The sequence below is a fragment of the Mytilus galloprovincialis genome, chromosome 9 (genome assembly GCF_965363235.1).
Source record: "Mytilus galloprovincialis chromosome 9, xbMytGall1.hap1.1, whole genome shotgun sequence".
Lineage (NCBI taxonomy): Eukaryota > Metazoa > Mollusca > Bivalvia > Mytilida > Mytilidae > Mytilus > Mytilus galloprovincialis.
In genome coordinates, this window is record NC_134846.1 from 81,264,646 (window position 1) to 81,288,688 (window position 24,043).

The 24,043-nt window shown below is 32.2% G+C and overlaps 1 protein-coding gene across 1 annotated transcript in view; it reads left to right on the top strand.

The window, feature by feature from the left end:
• The first annotated feature begins 1,441 nt into the window (after positions 1-1,441).
• LOC143046120 (uncharacterized) overlaps positions 1,442-24,043 on the top strand; it is a 34,487-nt gene continuing 11,885 nt past the window's right edge. The window contains exons 1-8 of the mRNA XM_076219121.1: positions 1,442-1,560; positions 5,127-5,246; positions 7,547-7,607; positions 11,383-12,042; positions 12,470-13,117; positions 14,773-14,811; positions 15,769-15,904; positions 19,316-19,461. Of these exons, the coding sequence (XP_076075236.1) occupies positions 1,519-1,560; positions 5,127-5,246; positions 7,547-7,607; positions 11,383-12,042; positions 12,470-13,117; positions 14,773-14,811; positions 15,769-15,904; positions 19,316-19,461 (1,852 nt within the window). The 5' untranslated portion in view covers positions 1,442-1,518. The remainder of the gene's footprint in view (positions 1,561-5,126; positions 5,247-7,546; positions 7,608-11,382; positions 12,043-12,469; positions 13,118-14,772; positions 14,812-15,768; positions 15,905-19,315; positions 19,462-24,043) is intronic.

The window sequence follows — 24,043 nt, forward strand, 5'->3', positions numbered from 1 at the left end:
GAGCAGATTGGTACCCCGAGAAAACATTGTCAACCGCGGCGAAGCCAAGGTTGACAATGCTTTTTCAAGGGGTACCAATCTGCTCTATCACCCTCTAAGCTATGTGTCATTTAATTTATTATACTGAACGTCCTACCATTTTTGTCTTTTTCAGATTAATTTTATTTCAAAAGGATTTTCTATGACGTCACGTACATAACAACGTTACGAGTGTTAGAAATAAACAACAAGATGGTTTTTTTTTATTTTGACAGTTAAATAATAAAATTTGATCCAAAACGTAAAACTTAAGCATTGTATTCAACTACTTGATGTAAATTCAATCCATTGTCCTTTAAATTGTCGATTTTTGATTGGTTAAGACGAGAGGGTAACATTCAAAAAAATTGTCACCCTCTCAGCTATGTGATAGAGTAAAATGACACCCTCGTATTAGCCAATCAAAATATGGCATTTTAACGTGAAGTATAATAAATACAAATATTATTGATTGTCAATAATCAGTTATTACCGTCATGTCTTAGACATAATAACAGAGACAGATAAAATTAATATGGCGTTCATTATCACTGAACTAGTATATATTTGTTTAGGGGCCAGCTGAAGGACGCCTCGCTACATTGAAGACCTGTTGGTGACCTTCTGCTGTTGTTTTTTTATCCGACATATGGTTACTCAAAATAAACTTTTTAGATTAGTTTAATTATTTAATTACAGTTCGTATCTACCCGTTTTGCAATTGCTGTATCAGCCCTTGCATCTATACCACTGACCGTCTTATCATGTGTGCTGGTAAAGGCTGTTTGGTGGTACTTTTTTTTTGTATTTTGTGAGATTAACACTCTGTGTTCACCATTTGCTTTACCCAATTCTGAACGTTTTTTTTTAAACTGTCCGGTGTTGTCGTCAGTAGCGAACATAGCGCAAATAGCGCAAAAATATCAGTAAATTCCGTCCTTTGAAGTTGAATATACAATCCATGGGGGATAGTGCAGCCACGCATATTAGAAGCATCTTTTAACATTTCTTGTTTATGAAAAGAAAAGAACTTGGTGGATTGCGTCCCCCCCCCCCCCAAATCCGCAAGTGCATCTAGACTATACAAATACCAACTGCACAGATTTCAATTATCTCGGATGAAAATCTCAATACAGATCATCGGTCACAGGCACTGGTTTTATCCATGGGAAGACCCACTATCTATATTTACGTAAATATACGTTGATAGTGGGTCGATCTTTCCTTGGATAGAAACAAGTGCCTGTATCATCGGTTTATCGGACTGTTTAATGTGTTTTGTGCGATTGAGGAGGATATTTCTTTCACATCATAACTACATATAAACTTATCAGTTTTCATTCCTGGCAATTTCTTCAATTTCCTTGTTTTGATTTATTTATATTGGGGCGAATTTACATGTGGCGAACGGGAATAGTACGACGGATCTGGGACGAAACGAGGTAGATCCGACCCCAAAACACACGTGTAGAATGCTGAGCACATGGTGAAGAACACAAAATGGTTCAAAAGAATAATAAAACACAGTCAATGAAATCTAAGGTAAAAGAGTTTATATATAATGAAGTTGGTAAATCAAATACGAATTGAAACAAGTCACAACGTTGACCGGTTCAAAATGGTAGTCTATAACTAAGTATGACTCAATTTACAGTAGTGTAAATAACCCCCTAATTTGGCATAAATAACGATGTTTATTTGAACCGATACATTTTTTTGCACAAACTCGTATAGTATGATTATGAAATGAAAAACAAACAAAAAATATGACAATTGTACAATGAGCAGATTCTGCATTTTCTGTAAGTTTATTTATATACATATTATAATACATTATTCTGATTTGCTAACTGCATATCACTTTATTCCTTAAGCAATTAATTGCATTACTCAATAAAAGTTATCTTTCATGATAATACGTGGTCCTACAATAAAATGCACAGGTGAATCAACAGGGCCGTAACTAGCCTCTTCAAATAGTGAGGCAAAATATATCGGCGAGCAGAGCGTGGCGAAAATTTTTTGGCGAGGGGACTGGGGGCCACTCAAGGCCCCCAGAAGTTCTGAGAAAAATAACGCAAAATCATGCATTCTGAGTGTTTCCCGGACTCTGTCTGACATTGAAACGCAATTAATTTTTAGCTTTTTTCGGCAATATTCTGGTCTGAAAGCAAAAACATAGATTCATTGTAATTTAAGACTTTAAGGTTTTATGGACAACATTAAAAGACCGATATGTAGGACAAAGCAAAATTCGTAATTCTCATAATCATTAATACCGGATCTGTCTGTCTGCTTTAGTCTTGTATTGTGCTTAGACTTTGGTGATATTTTTATGACTAGATTGAAATATAGTGACAGTGCAGTATAATGCTTTAAATACTAGTACTGCTTAAGTCGACACTAGGGACCATCTTGACCCTGTTTTACGGTATTAATGATTCTTTTATTGTTGAAGACCCTCGAGCAACTTTGACCAAATAATTGATCATTAGTATTTTTTTTATGCATTGACTTTGTGTGCAATTAGGTTTCGTGCACATTTACTCCATATTCCTTTATTTTCTGTAAAAAGGTCTGAACATGACTTAATGCAAGTTTAACTCATCAATGGAAATGGTCATATGGCAATACATTATTGCTCAGTTTTTTTTTTTCAAATTATTTGATACCGGAAAATTGGTGACCTTACTTTTATTTAAACCATGTCAGCTATCTAGTTTTATCAACCAAAAGAAGCCAGTTGTGAATTCTTTGATATCAAATTCAATTCTCCATGCAGAAACGACCATTTTTTTCTGTGTCTTGTATATTCTTAAAATATTTTCTCGCACAATATCTGGACATCGGTGGGCATGCAACATTGCAAAACCACACGTTTACAAATGAAAATCAACAAGACAAACACGGGACACAGAAGTTCAAACAATAGACCATCAACTCTGAAAACTAAAAGTAAAAAAGAAACATGGATCACGAAATACATGCAGGGGCGACACCAGAGAGTGAAGAGAACTTGCTTCTTGTTAGACACTTTCCGTGAAAACAATTTGATATTAAGACAATCTTTTGTTTTTTTTTTTTTTTTTTTTTTTTTGTGAAATTTCTAACATGAGGCATTTGCCTCATTTGCCTCAATGTAGTTACGGCCCTGATCAAGTAAACAAAATTATAAAATTCTTGTTTTATGATCATAGCTAAAAATATAATTATAAGTATTGCATGCTTCTTTTTGTAACTTCATTGGGTTGTAAAAGCGTTGACCGTGCGTACATTTTTAGAATGAAGCGCTTCTGCATAAAAGCATTCAATTCTTAAGTATAGAGTTATATCTCTGATTGTACATGCAAACCTGTGCATCTGACAAAGTTTTAAGAGTGTGGTTAAGGGGGGTTCTGAACATGGAAACACTTGAAATAAAAATCGCAAGAAATAAAAATCGCAAAAAACGTTTTAGGAAAATTACTCAGCCCTTCTAGGAGATCATGCATTCATTACCTATATAATTATTAGTAATGAAGACCCATCGGTCGGCGGTCACCTTTAAGTGTCCGTTTAGTTGTATCTGGCTTGAAAAAAAATATTCTTCATAGTAATTTCATGGACTTTATTGCATACCATAAATATACAGTATATGTGCCGACTTTGAATTAGTTTGGTTTACCTTTGAATCAAATGCAGGACAAGCACGAGAAATAATGAGTACCGACACAAAACATGGAAAATAAATAAGGAGAAACAAGAAGCACAGACAACAAACCAAACAGAAGAAAACGTGAAATAAAAAGGCCAAATCGTTGAATGAAAATAACCCTTTACCACCCTCTTTTAATTATGCATAGCACTATGGGACTGTTATAGTGCCTAACAAGATTTTGTGAGGTAGACGAAATTGACCTTAAAACGATCGTATTGACTTTTTTGCTCTAAAAATAGGTAGATCGGACATATTTTGACTTTATTTAATGACTTACTTAGTTTGGGATTAATTGTAATTACCATGTTCCAATGAGACTGAAAAATGTTGTTTTTTTTTGAAAAGATGAATAATAATTTTACCTAGCGTAGCGGTGTGTAAAGTGTATTTCGGCATTTCTCTCCGAAAAATGACTTGTTGATTGGAATAAAACGTCTTATTTGAAAACTTTTTCTGTTTTTCTCCGCAATTGACTATTAAAAAATAATCTATTTACTGTGTATTTTGAAAATTTTGTGAAAATAGGAGAATTGGCATTTCTTACCTTTCATACCTATACTTTCATTGATAAAACATAACATGGACTCATCCAGTGTACAGTTTGAAGGTCATTTTAGTTACTGTATGCACGTCCTGATTTAATCAATAGTCATGTATGAAAAGTATAAACAGTTTGAAGGTAAACCAATTATAACTTAACCCAATCAAATTGTGTAATATTTAATAACAATGACCAGTCCACATTATAATAAGTAATAGGGGTAAACTGGGTAGGGAGAAAATGTAAGATATTCAAAATCTATTTTTAGCGATAACGAATAAAAATTTGTCAACCAAAAGTTTTGCTATAATTTCATTAACATGTCGTTCTGTATTGGTACAGTTTTTTTATCTTTCATTTATGTATTTAAGGCCGTACAAAGTTTGGGCTTCAAAAGTCCACATAATTATTGACTTTATACAGAAAATTTATCCTTTTAAAACATAAAATGTTTCGAAAACAATACGTTTCTACAAAGCAAAATCATTTCTCAAAACACTGCAAAAAATTTCATTTACGATTGGTACAGGAGTATTGTCATAAAGTGTGTTGAAATGAACAGTGGTATAGCAAACATCGAATTCCCTCACACAATCTTGTTAGGCACTATAGTGCTTCAACTGACTACTCTATAACCAAAGGAGCTAAAGTTTAGTTGAGAATTACTTATCTAGCTCAACCACTTGCATCTCAGGGGAGTATCTACTATTCAAGGTAAGCAATCCTGTCACATGTAGTGGTTAAATATGCATCTTATATATCAAAATAAGAAGTTGTTTGTCATTTACCGATCCATGGTAATCTTCTCTTAAAAAGTTATTTAAGAACATGTGACTTAGTCTTAATTGTTCTGATATTTCTCCTTCATAGACACCTCCAATATCACAGAGAACTCGACAGAAAACTCAAGACTTCCCCAAGTCAGCTCCTCCACCAAGGAAGAAGACCGCCTATGAAGATAGTGATGGTAGTGACAGTGGCAATGATCAGGTATCTTAGTGTTGATCAGTTTTGTTTTATTACTCATCCTGAAGGTCTCTTATATAAATATGGTAAATGACCATCAAATAATTCAATTATGGCAGCTACAATAAAATCTGAAAGGGGCACTAGCTGTCAAATTCATGGTCACCGATTTGACTAAAATTCTCATATTTGATTTATAATAGTGTAAAACATTTATTCAAACTCAAAAGTCTAAAATAAACCGTTTACAGAGCATGGGGTCGATAATATGTAGGTTCGTTTCAAGTGTATTTTAATCCAGACGCCATCTAATGAACTATTGATTTGACCTCAGATGACTATATAAGCAATGTAAACAAAAACAAAGATATGAATAGATTAAGATTCATCATAACAAACGGACAAATACGGCTGTATTTACATGCCAAAAACTACTCTGAGTACATACTTACCTGTCCAGTAGGAAAAGTTTTAATGCCTGGCATCCACTAGATATATAAATGTTAAATGCATTTTATGTTTCAGAAAGATAAAGTTTCTTTTGGATTTTGATGGGCATTTTTTTCCTTTTATAACAAAAAAGTGTGTAAAGTTTTAAGCAATGATCATAAATTATTTTTGAGATACGGCGCGACATGTAAGAAACCCTCCCCTGTTTTACAAAATACTCAATAACTCAAAAATGAAATTTTAAATCATCACCAAAAGGTATACAGATATTAAGATTGATATAACTAAGAAGTGTTTAAAGTTTTAAGCCATAATCAAGAATCGTTTTTGAGATACGGTGCGACATGTGGAATAAACAGCTGCGCCCGACGCCTTGTGTGGCAGTTTTATGCAATAATCATAAATAGTTTGACATAGTTTTAAGCAATAACCATATATTGTTTTTGAGATACGGTGTGACATGTAAAAAAAAACCTCCCCCTTTTTTACAAAATACTCAATAACTCAAAAATAAAATTTTGAATTATCACCAAAAAGTATACAGATCTTAAGATCTGTATACTTTCTGGTTTTGATTCAAAATTTTATTTTAGTGATATTTGGTTTTTTTTAAAAAAAACCAGGGTGGGGGGTTTCACATGTCCCGCTGTGTCTCAAAAAGAATATAAGGTTATTGCTTAAAACTTTCTCAGAAACTATGATTATTGCATAAAACTTCCACACAAGACGTCAGGCGTATCATGCGCTCATGGCGCAGCTGTTTATTATATATCTCGTAGCTAGTGCCCCTTTAACTCAAAATCATAGCCCAAAATGACTTTACATGATGGCTCTGGTTTGGGAGTTTATAACGGAGTAGAGATAAAATTAAACTTTTGTCATAAATTAAGCATGGTAAATGCTGTGTAGCTGTCCTTGTGTTAGGATGTCAACATTTCAGTTTCCAAGAAAGAAAATTCTGACCATAAGGAATAATTTTCGACAAACTTGCCATGATGATGCACCATGTTAAGAAGAAATTCTTCTTTGATTTAGGGTCAGAAGTTCAAAGATTGAGATCACATTGCTATTGATAAAATGAAATTTGGGCACCAAATTATAAACATATGCTATACATATAAATTGTAAGATTAACCATCCCCTCATTGAAAAGTAAATGACAAATATAAGGCCAAAAAAAAATATGTCTGTTTACGGTTACCTGACCAACCCTATTTTGAGCACTGACCTAAAGCCATTTTTTTCCGTCGTAAAGTGAAAAATAAACTGAACTCGTGTTAAAAGTGAAGATAGTGTTACCTGATATATCCCAATGTTCATAATCATGACTCTGATAGCAGTTTGAATTGAATTCGCGACTCATGTGATGAAATAAACATTTTGCCGCCATTTTTTTCCAATCAATATCAAAGGGAAATAATCCAATCATTAAAATTACGTGTAAACTCGGCCAATGGTCAACTTCGACCATGACAAGATGAAACCACACACTCAAAATCATGTCTCAAAAAATAAAATGAAAAAATAAAATAAAATGAAAATACCAACCTACCTACCCTATTTTTTTTAAGCATGTAACCTTAAACAGATATATATATTTTAACAGTAGATGTGACGTCATGAGCCCCTATGAAATTTATTAACCCCCTACGGATCCATAGGGGGTCACCACATGACGGCGCTAAACCGATTGGGATATTTTACCAGCAGTGCGATAAAGAAATATAACTTATTAAAATAAGATGGTTATCAATTCTGTCTTGTGCAAAAAAATTAAATACACTCCAGAATACTAATTAACTAATTCTCTAGTTCAAACATGTCAAAGATTTTCTTGAGCATATTATATAGATAACATTGAAATTTTTTTTTAGGATTTGGTGAAACCTGTAGATTTGTTTCAAAATGGAAAACATGAAAGTGACGAAGATGAAGGTAAGTTAGTTCTAATGTGGAGATGTTATCTTTGTTTCTGGGAAACAAACAATATATGAGCAAATATAAACAGAATCCAGAATGCAGTTTTAATATACTATTTTCATATTGTTGACTTTTGTATCTGGTGTATATAATTCTGCAACACTGAACAGAATACCTTCTCTGTGCAGTCTGTGGTAAGACATTTTGATGTTTTTGTCCAAATAAGAGCAAGTAAAAAAAAACATGAAATTGAACTTACTATCGAAGCATTTTTTTGGGGAAATAACTGTTTTCTAAGATTTTATTGTGTACAGAAAATATTGAGCAGTTAATTTTTCCCACAATTGGCACTGATTGTTATCTTCATTTTACTTCTTTTAGTTGCTCTTACTTGACAGGGAACTAGAATTTCCTACCACAATGTGGGTATCCTGTAGAAAAATTAAAATTTGATATTCAAAAGTAAGTATTATGAAAATAATCCTCTGGTAAGATTTAGTTTTATATCAACAGTTGATACCTTTTCCAATGCTTAAAATATTTGTTCCACCCATGAATTTCTTCATGGTATCCTGGAAACCCCAAATTGTAGAAAAGTTTTGTTTTCTTCAAAACCAGATAGGATTGAACAGTAAATAAAACCGATATATCAAATTATCAATCTGTGTTGAAAGGAGTTTCAAAATAGTGCAAAATAACCAGTTTATAAACTGAAAATTAAAATAAGCCTTAAAAAATAATACTTGGGTTTCCACAAATGTGCTGAAATAAAAAAAAAAGTAGGATATGTAGGTGGGAAATATCATTTTATTTTACAAACATTTGTTAGCTGGTTACTACAAGGGAATCAGTCTGACTTTAACAGTACTTGTTCCAAAATGGCGTAAAAAGTGTTAAGGTAGTTAGAGTTAGTGGAAACACATGTTTTATTTTATTTGGCCTAAATAAAAGGTTGAAATTTAAGCTTTACTGCAATGATAAACTACCTACCATGCAGATACTCTCAAAGACTAACAATCCATCAACAAAGGTGATAACTTAGTTGTAGAAATATAAACAAAAGCAGGGGTTCATATTAGTGGTGGTCCGAGGTCTGCGATCTTCCACTTTTGCAATTGGACTTTGGTCATGGTTACAAGCTACGCCTGACGGACATTGACTTGAAAGAAAATAAAAGTTAACTTTGCAAAACGTTTTACCAAAATTTCCAAAAAAACAATCTCAAAACTTATTTTCCTGTTTATTATTCAAGACAGCAATGTTTATTTTGTTCAACCACCAGCTTTATACTGAAAATGGCTGACAAGTAATGTGTAAAATCGAGTAAAATCGTATGTGACTGACAAAAACAACATTTAAAAACAATGGATGCTGGAAATAAAGACAACTACAATACCAGATCCGATTCTGGAGGTGGATAAGGGTAATCCCAGGTTTTGGCGTTCAAATACATAAAAAAAAATTATCCAGGCAGGTGACAAAAAACATCTATGATGATAAATATAAACACTAGACTTGAAAACCAAGAAATATATGGAAAAGAAAAAGAAAAAAAAATTATACAGAAACTCAAAATTACTTTTTGACAAATTTTAATGTCAAAATCCATTATAATGCGACAGTAATTTTCTATATATCAATAATAAATATTAATAATGCATGTAAATGTTTTTAAAGTGTAAACATATTACTGCAATTTCAAGGAGGAAATTTTTCTCAATTTTGAAGGGCCTGTAAATAGCTCGAAGTTACTTACTTTATTTTCACAAATAGTGCAACTTGTTATATGATACATTGTAAGCAAAGCAACACAACCTCTAGCAGGGCTTTCCATTGAAATTGAAGTAGAAGGCTCAATTAAAATTATAGGCGGCTGTAACATGCGTTCAACGAAGCCGGACGCCCACCAAGCTGTAAGCTTGGTGTCTTACGGCAGGGGGTCTGGGGGCCGCTCAAGGCCCCCAGAAGCTCTGACATAAATAGAGCAAAATCCTGCATTCTCGCAATCTCCTGGCACCTAATTTCATCTTTCAAATGACCATTATTTATATATGAAATTAAAGAAAGAAAAAAAAAAACTTAAAGAAATTTCATTTTTTTTTTATGTTAGTTTTTTATTTTCATTACCTTATGCTTAAAATTCATTTACTTTTAAAGGAGTTTTATTTAAATAATCATCCGGTTTGTTAGAAATCTTGATCGATTTATTTTGCATAACTACGTGCATTTGTAAACAAATGACCCCCCCTTTTCTCTCTTAAGACAGTTACGCGTATTTAAATCATAATTATTTCTCAAGCATTGACAGAAAATTGATATATCCTCTGATTTTCTCTTTTTTTTTTGTAAACTGTTCAATAAGTAGGATACATAAATCATTAGGAAATGTTATTCATTTGAGGTCGAGTCGACAGTATTCTACTTTCGTTTTTTGACCTTGATTCTCTGAACACCACGTGGGCTTTGAAAAATGAACTTCAAAAGATACTGTTTTCCAGATTCTGAACAATATGATCTACTACACTTTCTTTAATTTGACTAATAATATTCCATAACATAAGATTGTCATTCTATCTGATTGTCTTCACGTTTCAAAAGCCAAAAAAAACCAACGAGTTAATGACTATCGGAACGTCTCTATTGTTATCGTTCAATGACCACCGGAACGTCTCTCTTGTTATCTTTGAAAAGAAACGATGCATTCTGACTTTAAATAGACAACCAATCAGTGACCTGAATTCATGTGAACTATATTTAGCCCAAGGTAAACACTGACTTTTCATCCTTGTTTATCGTGACCGCGACTTTGCAACAATACGTCTCTCGGCTGCCTGTAAACATTTGAAAAAGATATTTTTTTCTTTTTGAATTTATATTTTTGTCAGTGAAGTAGCCGGCACTTGAAGCCACCGTAAGCGGCGGATTTCCGCCGGCTACCGGCTTCAATGGAAAGCCCTGCTCTAGTGGACTTTTAAAATCGAGCTGAAGTAGTGTGAGCCATGAGATAATCATGGCATAATTAATAATTAATTACCAATCGTTGAAACAACATGCCCACAGTGACACCTTCCCCAATACAAAAAAAAAAGATTACTTGGAATTCTTGATATTCAAGACAATTACATTTATCATGAACAACCGTAAAACTGACATTGAAATAAGCTAACTTATACCAAAAGCACATTAATTTTGTTTCTTACTGAGCTATGAAATATTTTAAGTAAAAGTAGGACCTGGAATTTAGATTGTTGACCTTTCAGTTTGGAGAGTCAAAGGTCTTGGACCTTCCAGTACTAAATGTTAATTTGAACCCCTGCAACAGACTTCAATGTCAGTCACATTTCTGGAATAGATGTATTTAAACTTGTATGCAAATTTGTCCACCATTACTTGAAATCACATAACTTCTCGTCTAATTTGACATAACAATTTAAAAAGATTGACATCATTATTAAAATGTGATTGTTGCTTCACATCATAAGGTTATTTGCAACAGATCTAAGGTCATTTGGAGACCAATTCAGCTAAATACCTAAAGTGTAAATAACATTTATTTATGTTCAGTTTAAAAAACATCTAGAAATGACTTAAAGATATCTATTTTAGAATTTCTTTGAAATAAATGAAACTAAACAATGCCAATTATAATTATGTTTTTTTATAAACCACTGTACTTAATGTATATTAGAGCAACTTTGAACACAATTGTATGTTTTTGGCTCAGAAGACATAATTTATGCTGCCCAGTTTAGAGGAATATACATTATAGAATTGTATTTATGTATTTTAGAAATTGAATTCAAACACAAAAAACCACAGAGAGTCAACACACCTGCACCGAAAACTCCAAAAGTTAAACCAGATACAGGAAAGAAAGGAAAAGAAACACCTGTCACAGCTAAAACACCGAAAGGCCAACAAGAAAATAGGATAGCTACAGCTGGGAAAACTCCAAAAGGCCAAGCAACACCAGTTGTTGGAAAAACTCCTAAAGGTCAAGCAACACCAGTTGTTGGGAAAACTCCAAAAGGCCAAGCAACACCAGCTGTTGGGAAAACTCCAAAAGGCCAAGCAACACCAGTGGTTGGGAAAACTCCAAAAGGCCAAGCAACACCAGTGGTTGGGAAAACTCCTAAAGGCCAAGCAACACCAGTGGTTGGGAAAACTCCTAAAGGCCAAGCAACACCAGTGGTTGGGAAAACTCCTAAAGGTCAGCCAAGCACAGCATTGAAAACCCCATCTGGAGGAAAAACACCTAAAACTCAACAGGTTGAAGTAAAGGGTACACCTACTGCCGGTAAAACACCCAAAACCCCAAAAGTTGGAGTAAAAGGTACACCAATAGCTGGCAAAACACCTAAAGATGTTCAACTTAATGAACAGTCTTCACCTACACCTGGAAAGACTCCACAAAAACAAGATAAGAAATTGTCAGCAACAACACCAAAAGGTAAACTAATCTTAAATACTTTCAAAATATATAATGTTCAACTTATATTCAGGAACATCATAATTTTTGGTCTGTGCTTTATATGACTGTCATTCTGTCTCTGTACATTGGTCCGTCCAGTATCAGATTAAATTTTTTGGTAAAGGTAGTTTAGGATGAAGTTGTAGTCCCATCAACTTTAAATTTGGTACAGACTTTCATCATGATATGGACTTTCTCAATTTGTTGCCAAATTATGGTTATGACCTCAATTTCATAGTTCACTAAACATCAAACTGTGATAGTTTGAAACCAGTACATTTTCAGGTTATAAGTTTTAACAAAGGTATTTTACCAGAATGTGAACTGTATTTTGAATTTAAAAAAAAAGATTCTCATGTGAATATTTGAACACCCATATGAAAATTTAACTATGTTTAAATTTTAGGTGGCAAAACACCCAAGTCGCAAACTCCAGCTAAGAAAACACCAGCTGGGAAAGCTAAAAAGGAAGAGGAGTTGGAGGAAGATAATGATGATGATGATGATGATGAAGAAATGGATGATTTTGAAGTTGATGATGATGATGAGGATGATAGTGATATAGATGAGGACGATGATGATGAAGATGATGACAGTGAAGATGAGGATGAAAGTGATGGCACTCAAAAATCTTTACTGGAAAAGTTCAAACAAGAATTGCAAAATAAAATGAAGGATGGGGAAGAGGATGATGATGATGACGAGGATGATGAGGATTTCGATGAAGACGATGATGAAGAAGATGAAGACAGTGATGATGACGATGAAGACAGCTTTGATGAAGCTGAACTAGAAAAACTGTTATTGGAAAAAGCCATGGCAAATGTAAAATCTGAAAAGAGCACAGATACAAAATTGACAAAGTTGAAACAAAAAATAGACACTGATAAAAATATAAAAACTGAAAAACAAAACTCTAATAAAAAAGTGCAATCACAAAATAAAGTGACAATTTCTAAAAGTGAAACAGCATCAAGTGGAAACAAAAATAAATCTGAAACAGAATCAAGTAAAAAGGAACCAAGTAAAGACACTGAGATAACAATTAGTAAAGGTATGTTTAATGAGCCTTCTCACAACACATCAACTGAGGTTACCTTTAATTACATATTAGTTGTTGACCTCTTATTTGATTTTTTTTTAATTTTTAAATTAAAGCAAGTACTTGCTTTCAATCAAAATATATATACTTATATATAGATAATTATATTGCCTTGAACAATGTACTGAATAGTGGGTTATTTTCCAGGGGTGTAAATTTTCGCTTATTTTTGCAGATAGAACAATATTGCCAAAATAAATTCCACCAATTTAAAAGTGCACATGCAAAGGTATTGATAAAAGTGTTGAATCCGCCAAAATAACTCGTATAACTTATTCATTGAAAATCGCGAAATTTTACACCCACGAAAATAACAAGCTGTACAGGAATTTTAACACAGTATTGACTATGTAAATTTTAGAATGTTTAAAATATTTACAATTCCATACTAATTATACGCAATATTTTGCTAGACCAACTGGCTTTATCAAGTGTGCATCTATCCAGATGAAATTGTATGTAGATGATAAGAAACTTTTGCAGCTCATTGTACATGTTGCACATGGATTAAGCTGTCTTTTAAAGATTATTAAGCTATATTGGACCCAAGACTTGAAAAATTAAGGACCAATACAGCTGATCAAGATTCTATAACGGGGCCAATACAGACACAGCCAGTTTCTAACACTTATATTAAATGATTTTAATTCGTTTAATTAGAGTAAACTTCACATAACTAAGAAACTTATCGTGAAGAAGATACCTTATTTCCTATCTTTCTTTTTGCATTCATGTCCATGAATTTTTTGTCTACATTGTCCGATGTAATTTCTAATTTCTGGTCCAGTATTTACTGTTATGTTATTACAGTTCATTTTATCTAGCAAATATAAAATAGCTTGGAAGAATAAATCACACCATTTTAATATTCTTCTTACTCTTGGATAGTCAGCTGTCTTCTGATGATTAATCAATGGAAATGGACCAGTGTCAATAATCAAAAGTTTTGTACTCGAATAGGACTGAAATATTTCCGTTTCACGACTTCATAACATTACAAAACACTGAACATCATTTAAACTTTTTATTTTATGATGTAAGGTAAACAAAAATATAATACAAATGTTTTTTGGCATAACATTACATCCAAATTTAAGTATGGCGTAGAAAAATTGCAACCTGAAGTGAATGTTCTGTATTAACCCATGGCCCTGTCATATTTAAAACACTTGTTTTATATCGATAGGACAACTTCATCAGTATTGCACATGCTGATTTATCCGTATTAGGTCGCTCGTATCATTTAATAATTAAAATAAATTAACAAAGTTGAAAACAAGAACAAAGAACTGGACCCAGATATAAAGTAAGCACACTTACCAAAAAGTAAAAATACAACAACAACAAAAAAAAAAAAAAAAAAAAATAGCAGCTACTACATTTGAAAGAGAGCTTTCTCATAAATATGTATGTAGGTTTGTCCTTGGAATTAAAGATGTTTGTTAAAATCAATTGGATCAGTTTTCAGAATTAATATGTTGAAAAGATGAAAGATTTTTGTTAAAAAAATTCTTTTATTGAGTAAACTTATCCATTATATAAAAAAAATCTTCTTCAAACATGATTTTGTGATATCTTGAAATATTCTCATTTTTGATTCTTTTCAGTGACAGAAGTTTACAGCAACCAGAATGCTGAAAGACGGGGTAGGTTAATTTCTTTGTGTGATTATATTGATTTCACAGATTCCCTATGAAGTTACCAAAAGAAGCATTCAATACTTATAATTACATTTTTTAGCTAGGATCATGATCACGATTTTTATCAAGTTTTTAATTAACTTACTTCAACTTGTGCACTTTATTGTGGGACCTCGTGTCTTCATGAATGATAAATTTTATTGTGTAATGAAGTTGATTAAGGAATAAAGATTGCAGTTAGCCAATCAGAATAACGTATTATAATTAAACATACATTTAATGTAGTTATTTAATTATTTAAAACGTTCACAGTATATAGATATATCAACAGATGAAGCATTTACTGGAAAAAATTTACTCTAGGGAAACATTGCCATGGGGCGTCCACAAACAGTCATCTTTTAAAATGAGCAAATAAAATATGTTACAAGTGTCAATTTCTTAAAAAATGAATGAACTAATGTCAAATTGTTCATGATATTTGAAGAAATAAACCAAAACATCTGTTTTGGGATTTTTCGGGATGTTAATTAAAGTATGTGTACATTTAAGGTACTCCTCGTTACAGAACCATTAATTATTTGAAGGTCGGTTCAAACCACTTTTTCTATGACCAAATATGGATTCAACATTTAGTTGTAAATAAGGATATATATCTAAAAAAAAAAATAAACACAGAATGGAACTGTTGTTTGTATCATAAATGAACATTGGTGAAAAAAACTTAAAATAGGTGCAATCATGTTGTAAAGTGTGTCTTGTTTCCGATTTAAGATTTTTGGTCAAAGTAGTTTGTAAGGTGTCATTAAATTAATTCTGCATAGTGAATAAAATCCAAAGACTTAAGTCACTGACCAATCTGTTAGTGTAGGATTTACATGATTGCAACAAAAATGAAACCACCAATAAGATTCTGCAACACTTAGTGTTTTGGTTGATTAACTTTCTGTTTTCTTTTTTCAGAGGAAATGGACAAAAGAACTCTGTATGTTGGAAAATTTAAGTCTTTTCCAAAGGAAGACGATTTAAAGAAACTGTCTAAAGATATCCAGAGTATAAGAATTAGACGGAGTTTTCATGCTAATCGACAAATGTTTTGGTAAATTTATCTTTTCATAGACCTTACTGTAAATTTAGAAATGATAGCAAGGTTTTTATACGTGGATGATAATTCAACTGAGTAAGTATCACAATAAGAAAAACTTGTTTATTGACATCTCAAACAAGTATCAGTATAAACACCTTTAAAATTGCAGTAATCTGGCATTTTTGTTCAGTCCTTGATCATGTTGCTAAGCACAATAATAAATGCATATAATTTTGTTTAGGAGCCAGCTGAAACACGACCGAGGGAGCAGAATTTCTCGCTGTATTTAAGACCAATTGGTGGCCCTCGGCTGTTTTCCTCTCTTTGGTCCGGTTGGTGTCTCTTTGACACATTCCCCATTTCCATTCTCAATTATATAAGAATAAATAAATTTGGAATATTTACTGTCTTCTGATTGGTTAAAAATATTACTTTTATTTTCAATGTTGTCAATTATTATGGCGACACGCCCACTCTGACGTTGTGTACGTTGTTATTGTTTATATAAATAATATAAAAAGTTCTTTGATCCTTATTTTTGATAGAAATTTATTTATAATGAATGGCAATAACTTATTTTGAATTTATTTAACCATAAAATTAATTTTTGACACTTCACATTTTACATAATCCGCTTCGCAGATTATTCAATGTGAAGAGTCAAAAAAAAATTTTATGGTTCAATAAATTCAAAATAAATAATAACCATTCATTAAATAATTTCTTAATTTACAGTATCACTCAATAGTAGAATTTTGTAATATTCTGTTCTATACATAAGTCATATCACTATGATCAGCATCACTTTGAGCCTGAATATTAAACACTTATTATTTATGGTCAAGCAGTGATGCTATATTAACATGTGATTAAAAGATGGTACATGGTATCTTCAATCGTATACTGTCAAACATCACATTACAATATTGAATCTGTTATTATGCTATAGTTATGATTTTTTTTAAACATATTGCACCCCATAAATGATTTTTTTTAAACATATTGCACCCCATAAATGATTACGTTTTAAAAAATATCGCTCCCATGAAATGTAACTATAAACAACAGTGATATTGTTTGCCTTAAATTAGTGGAGAATAAAGGCTTTTTCCCCTGGAGAAGAATCCTAATTTGAAAAAAAAATGGCTTGGAATTATTCCCAAAAAGACAATTTTTTCCCAAACAGTGCTGTCTCAGTAGAAATTGTGCAAACTGAAAAACACTCATTAAAAATTTTTTTTTGGCCTAAAATGACTATATTTGCAGATTTGAGGGTCTATTTATGTATCATCACTGACAAAATGAGGTCTTTTTTTGAAGCAGGGTTTGACTCTTGAAAATGGCTCTGTAAATTGAAGTTTCAGTCAAATTCATGGTTAATTTTAAATTTCCCAATTTGATGAAAATGACGCATATTTTCCCGATAAAAAAGGGTAGAGGTAGTTTTGAAAAAAGCCAACAATATCACTGAACAAAGACTTTCAAATTGTTCAAAATTTAAGGATTGAAAAAATCTACAAACACCATCAGCTTCAGAACAAGAAAGCTATGATCCCAATTTGGACTGTTATTATACTAAAATTGATATAAGGATATTTAAAGAATGTTTGTGGTCGTAGTTCACAAACTTCACCCCTTTTCTTATGAGTTTAAACAACATAGTGCTTTTTGAAGTAATTATACAAGTTACAAAATGATGTGTATATGTAGAACCATATTTTGTACAAGTTAATAAGTATACTTTTTTTGGAATTTGGTTCCTCAATTTTTTTCAACGTCATACATGATTTTTTCATTCAAGCATCATTGATACGTATTTACTTGAATTATAGTGTTTGGGTGACAAAATTGTAAGCCAGCTATTGATGATTTGTTTTTCTTCATTGCAACCTTTACCTTTCATTGCTTACTAGCGCTACGATCAGATCACAAGATAATGACCTTGACCTTTGATGGCTCGGATTAATTTTTTTTATAGTGTTAGTCATACCTTGTGTATTAAGGTTTAACTGATATGGTATCTATAGATATCACCATTGTCAGCATCACTTTGAGCCTGAATATTAAACACTTATTATTTATGGTCAAGCAGTGATGCTATATTAACATGTGATTAATAAATGGTACATGGTATCTTCAATCGTTTACTGTCAAACATCACATTACAATCTTATTTCTGTAATTATGCTATAGTTATGATTTCTATTTAGAACATAAGGTGCCCCAGAATTTATTTCTTTTTAAAATATATTGCATCCCAAAAATAATTTCTTTTTAAAACATAGCGTGCCCCAGAAATTTATGAGTTGTTAAAAATTGTTACTGTAAAGGTAGACTTGCTATATGTTCAAAATTAAAGAATTTAAAAAATCTACTAAAACACCATCAGCTTCAGAATTTGATTAAATAATGATCCCAATGTGAACAATTGATATATACGGATATTTTAAGAATGGTTGTTAGCTCTACCTCACAATTGGTGATCAGGTGTAAATTGAGTTCACATTTAGGATTACCCAACTCTTGATAAATGCTGTAAAACAATAGAACTTATTAACTATTATTTAGGCACAGGAGCTAGTTCAGCAACACTAATTTAATAGCTTAATTTTTATTTGTAGAAAGACATGCCTAAGTGTAGATTGATTTTTGATTCAAAACTCTTTTAAACTGGCTTGATAGTAATATATTCCAAACTTCAGCTCTTTAAAAGAGTTACTTAAATTAAAGTTTAACTGAAATTGTATCTATAGATATCGACACTATTATGGGACCTTTGGTGTCTGGGTGTTCTAAGTTGTTACTACTGTAATCACTAGCCATATAACACTAATGTTTTGAGGTCGAACCCTACTTGTGCGGTTGCACTAGACTCCAATCTTAATTGAACAGAAATGTCAGTTTTCCTATCAAAGGTCATGGTTTTCTCCGGGCAATCCAGATTCCTCCACCAATGAAAACTGGTCACTACAAAATAGCCCAAAAGCTGTGATTAAAAGTTGCATTAAAACACAAAATCAAATCAAATCAACATTATCAGCATCACTTTGAGCCTGAATATTAAACACTTATTATTTATGGTCAAGCAGTGATGCTATATTAACATGTGATTAAAAAATGGTACATGGTATCTTGGATCGTATACTGTCAAACGTCACATTACAATGTTATTTCTGTTATCCATAGACATTCAAATTGGCAAGCACTAAAAAATAAAATAAAAAATATTGTCATATTTAGATTCTTTATAGAAATTCACAAGAAGTTAATATTATATATATTACATTCAGGTTTTTCTAACCTATTTTCTAAAGGTAAAACAATATCTCATTTTAATGTATTTGTTAATTCAAATGATAAACAGTTGAACAGTGAATTGGTAGATAAATCTTAAAACTAATTGACAATTTTCTTTTCTTTTAGTTATGGTTTTCTTGAGTTTGCCAGTGAAAAGTTAGCTGAGAAAAATTTCAGTCTAATAAAGGATAAGAAAATTGATGGAAAGGAAATACAAGTGGACTATGTTGGCAGTAAAAGTTTGAATAATAAGCCAGTAGAAAAAGATCAAGGTATGACCAATTGCAAATATAATAATGGCCTCTTATTATGGGTATGGATTGTTTCTATTAAAGATGGTTATTGTTCATTCTAATGCAACATCATTTGTAACATTCATTTTGATTGAATAACCTCACTAATTTTCATGGCATCAATTCACAATTGATGCAATGAAAATGTACACATAAGCACTGATGATGAATAACAGATTTTTGTACGACCGCCAAATTTTTGTGGTCGTATATTGGTATGACGTTGGCATCGTCATCCGAAGACATTTGGTTTTCGCACTATAACTTTAGTATAAGTTAAAAGAAATCTATGAAATTCAAACACAAGGTTAATGACAACAAACGGAAGGTTGGGATTGATTTTGGAAGTTTTGGTCCCAACAGTTTAAGAATTAGGGACCAAACAAAGGGTCCAATAAGCATTTTTCTTGGTTTTTGCACAATAACTCTAGTATAAGTAAATAGATATCTATTAAATTTTAACACAAGGTTTATGACCACAAAAGGAAGGTTGGGATTGATTTTGGGAGTTTTGGTTCCAACAGCTTAGGAATTAGGGTCCAAAAGGGTCCAAAATTAAACTTTGTTTGATTTCATCAAAAATTGAACTATTGGTGTTCTTTGATATGCTAAATCTAACCATGTATTTAGATTTATGATATTTGGGCCCGGTTATCAAATTGGTCCACAGTGAGGTCTAAAGGGTCCAAAATTGAACTTTATTTGATTTCATCAAAAACTGAATTCTTGGGGTTCTTTGATATGCTGAATCTAACCATGTATTTAGATTTTGGATATTGGAATACCACAAAGGGATGGTAAGAATTGTATTTGGGAGTTATGGCTCAAACCATTAAGGAATAAGGTGCAATAAAGGGGGGAAAAGGGTTTCCAGGTTAATGGACAATTACTTGAGTACAAAACATAATTTAAAAGCAGTGTAAGGTTGGTAATTGAAACTCATTTGAATATCTCACCTAAACTGCTTTTAAATTATGTATATTGGAAATTTGCAAAAAACTCTTATTATTTATAAATTCCATTGGAAATTTGCCAATAAACTTTAGTTTAATGAACTTCATTGGAAATTTGCCAATATAAAATGTTGCTGATGAAGCTCTTCTTTGAAAATTGGAGTTATCTTTCTTTGTCCAGAATAGTAGTTGAATCAACTTAAATCAATGCCATATACAATATACAATGCAATATTCACTTTACTACCAACTGATAAATTAAAGCAGTCTTTACCATTCAGTGATTACAAGCACTTTGATTACCATTCTAAGGTTATGCCCCTTTACAAATGGAAAAATTGAAGAATGTTTTAGTTTCTGTTCTCTTAACTTAAGTTTGTCTCAACTAAATTTAATGAAATATGTATATCAGGCTTATTACCTCTAAACTCAGTTTAAGTTCAATTTTTGGCAGCTTCACTTTTACAATTCTTGAGTTATGTCCAGGGGTCGAAATTAGCGCTAGTCCGGTTGTCCGGGACTAGTAAAATTTGCGTCGGACCAGTCGATTTTGTCAGCTGGTGGTCCGGCGGACCAGTAGAAATTTGTCGATAAAAATCACTGATTGCATCGCAATCTCCGTTTGTTTACAAAACAATTTACCTGTGAAATCAATTACATGGTACTGGGGGGTATTACAATTGATCAAGTTAATTAATATCTCGGGTGAGCGTCCTTCACAACAATACAAAATGTGGAAATTCCTTTGTTACTGTCTAACTTATGTAAACGAAAGCATCAAAATAAAATTAAACATCTGTCATTTATATTAGTGTTTGTCAAATTAATGTCATTTTTGCAGGACCAGTAGATTTGGAGCCGGACCAGTAGAGTTTTCAGTCCACTGGTCCGGCTGGCTAGTACACAAAAAAGCTTAAATTCGACCCCTGGTTATATCCCTTTACAACGTTATATGATAGCGGGGGCATCATCTGTGTCCCTTTGACACATTCCCCATTTATTTTTTTAGAAGTTACTATTAAGTAATATTAATTTTAACCATGACTGTATGACATTTTATATTTTAATATTTTATGATGTATTTAAATGAGTAGTTATGGTGCAAACTCCATTAGAAATTTGAATGAGATCATTTTTGGAATAAGGGAAAGGGGGAGGTGAAAAAAAAATTGGGGGGGGTGGGGGGTGGGGTCAATTTTTCTCATTTCAGATTTCAGAAAATAAAAAGAAAATTTCTTCAAATAATTTTTTTTTTTGATAGAGGATTAATATTCAAAAGCAAAAAAAACATTTAAGTTCATTAGACCACATTCATTTTGTGTCAGAAACCTATGCTGTGTCAACTATTTAATCACAATCCAAAGTCAGAGGTGTATCCAGCTTGAATGTTGTGTCGATACTAGCCCAAACGTTCAGGGTTCAACCTCTGCGGTCGTATACAGCTGCACCATGCATTGCATCTGGTAAATGTATGATTTTACATGGTTTTCTGTCAGTTTCATTGGAATTGAGATAACAATAATGTATTTTAAGCTCTGACAGCATCAATTGGATGAAAGTTTTGTTGTTCTATGGATATCATTTTTCTTGTCTGAATAAACAAATGGAAAATTTTAACAACCTTGACTGACTATACAGCCCTTGCACGGTTGGCATCTCGTGTCTGAAAGCATGTTTATCTGCTCTAATCATGAGTATGTTAATCTGTTCTTTCAAAATTTTAAAGAGCACCATATCTCCTCCAGTATGCCTTGGAATGCAGTGAAATTTGACATTCATTTTTGGTTAACAATTTTTATATGCCCGTCTTTTAGACGGGACGTATTATGGTATACCGTTGTCCGTCCGTCGTCCACACTTCGGACAATAACTCAAAAACACTTTCACCAATTTCCATGAAACTTAAGTGAATTGTTTATATCTATTGACGTAAGCTCCCTTTCGTTTTTTTTTTAATTTCAGATTTTAAGTTTTGGATTTATGGGGCTTTATTCATAAAAAAGGGGGGATTTTCAACACTGCGGACAATAACTCAAAAAGGCTTTCACCAATGTCCATGAAACTTTGGTGAATTGTTTATATCTATTGATGTAAGCTCCCTTTCAATTTTTATAAATTTCAGATTTTAAGTTTTGGATTAATGGGGCTTTATTCATAAAAAAAGGGGGATTTTTAACACTTTGGACAATAACTCAAAAAGGCTTTCACCAATGTCCATGAAACTTTGGTGAATTGTTTATATCTATTGATGTAAGCTCCCTTTCATTTTTTATAAATTTCAGATTTTAAGTTTTGGATTAATGGGGCTTTATTCATAAAAAAAAGGGGATTTTTAACACTTTGGACAATAACTCAAAAAGGCTTTCACCAATGTCCATGAAACTTGGTTGCAAGGATGAAAGCACATTAGCAGTCCCTGAGATACTAACTGTTCCCTGAGGCATATATCATTTTATGATAACATTTTTACTATCTAAGCTATGGATAAAAATCAAATACTGTTTTTATACGACCGCAAAAATTTAAATTTTTTGTCGTATATTGCTATCACGTTGGCGTCGTCGTCGTCCGAATACTTTTAGTTTTCGCACTCTAACTTTAGTAAAAGTGAATAGAAATCTATGAAATTTTGACACAAGGTTTATGACCACAAAAGGAAGGTTGGGATTGATTTTGGGAGTTTTGGTTCCAACAGTTTAGGAATTAGGGGCCAAAAAAGGGCCCAAATAAGCATTATTCTTGGTTTTCGCACAATAACTTTAGTATAAGTAAATAGAAATCAGTGAAATTTAAACACAAGGTTTATGACCACAAAAGGAAGGTTGGGATTGATTTTGGGAGTTGAGGTCCCAACAGTTTAGGAATTAGGGGCCAAAAAGGGGCCCAAATGAGCATTCTTCTTGGTTTTCGCACCATAACTTAAGTATAAGTAAATAGAAATCTATGAAATTTAAACACAAGGTTTATGACCATAAAGGAAGGTTGGGTTTGATTTTGGGAGTTTTGGTCCCAACAGTTTAGGAATAAGGGGCCCAAAGGGTCCAAAATTGAACTTTTTTTGATTTCATCAAAAATTGAATAATTGGGGTTCTTTGATATGCTAAATCTAACTGTGTATGTAGATTCTTAATTTTTGGTCCCGTTTTCAAATTGGTCTACATTAAGGTCCAAAGGGTCCAAAATTAAACTTAGTTTGATTTTAACAAAAATTGAATCCTTGGGGTTCTTTAATATGTTAATATATCTAAAAATGTACTTAGATTTTTGATTATTGGCCCAGTTTTCAAGTTGGTCCAAATCGGGGTCCAAAATTAAAATTTGTTTGATTTCATCAAAAATTGATTAATTGGGGTTCTTTGATATGCCAAATCTAACTGTGTATGTAGATTCTTATTTTTTGGTCCTGTTTTCAAATTGGTCTACATTAAAGTCCAAAGGGTCCAAAATTAAACTAAATTTGATTTTAACAAAAATTGAATTCTTGGACTTTTTTGATATGCTGAATCTAAACATGTTCTTAGATTTTTGTTTATGGGCCCAGTTTTCAAGTTGGTTCAAATCAGGATCCAAAATTATTATATTAAGTATTGTGCAATAGCAAGAAATTT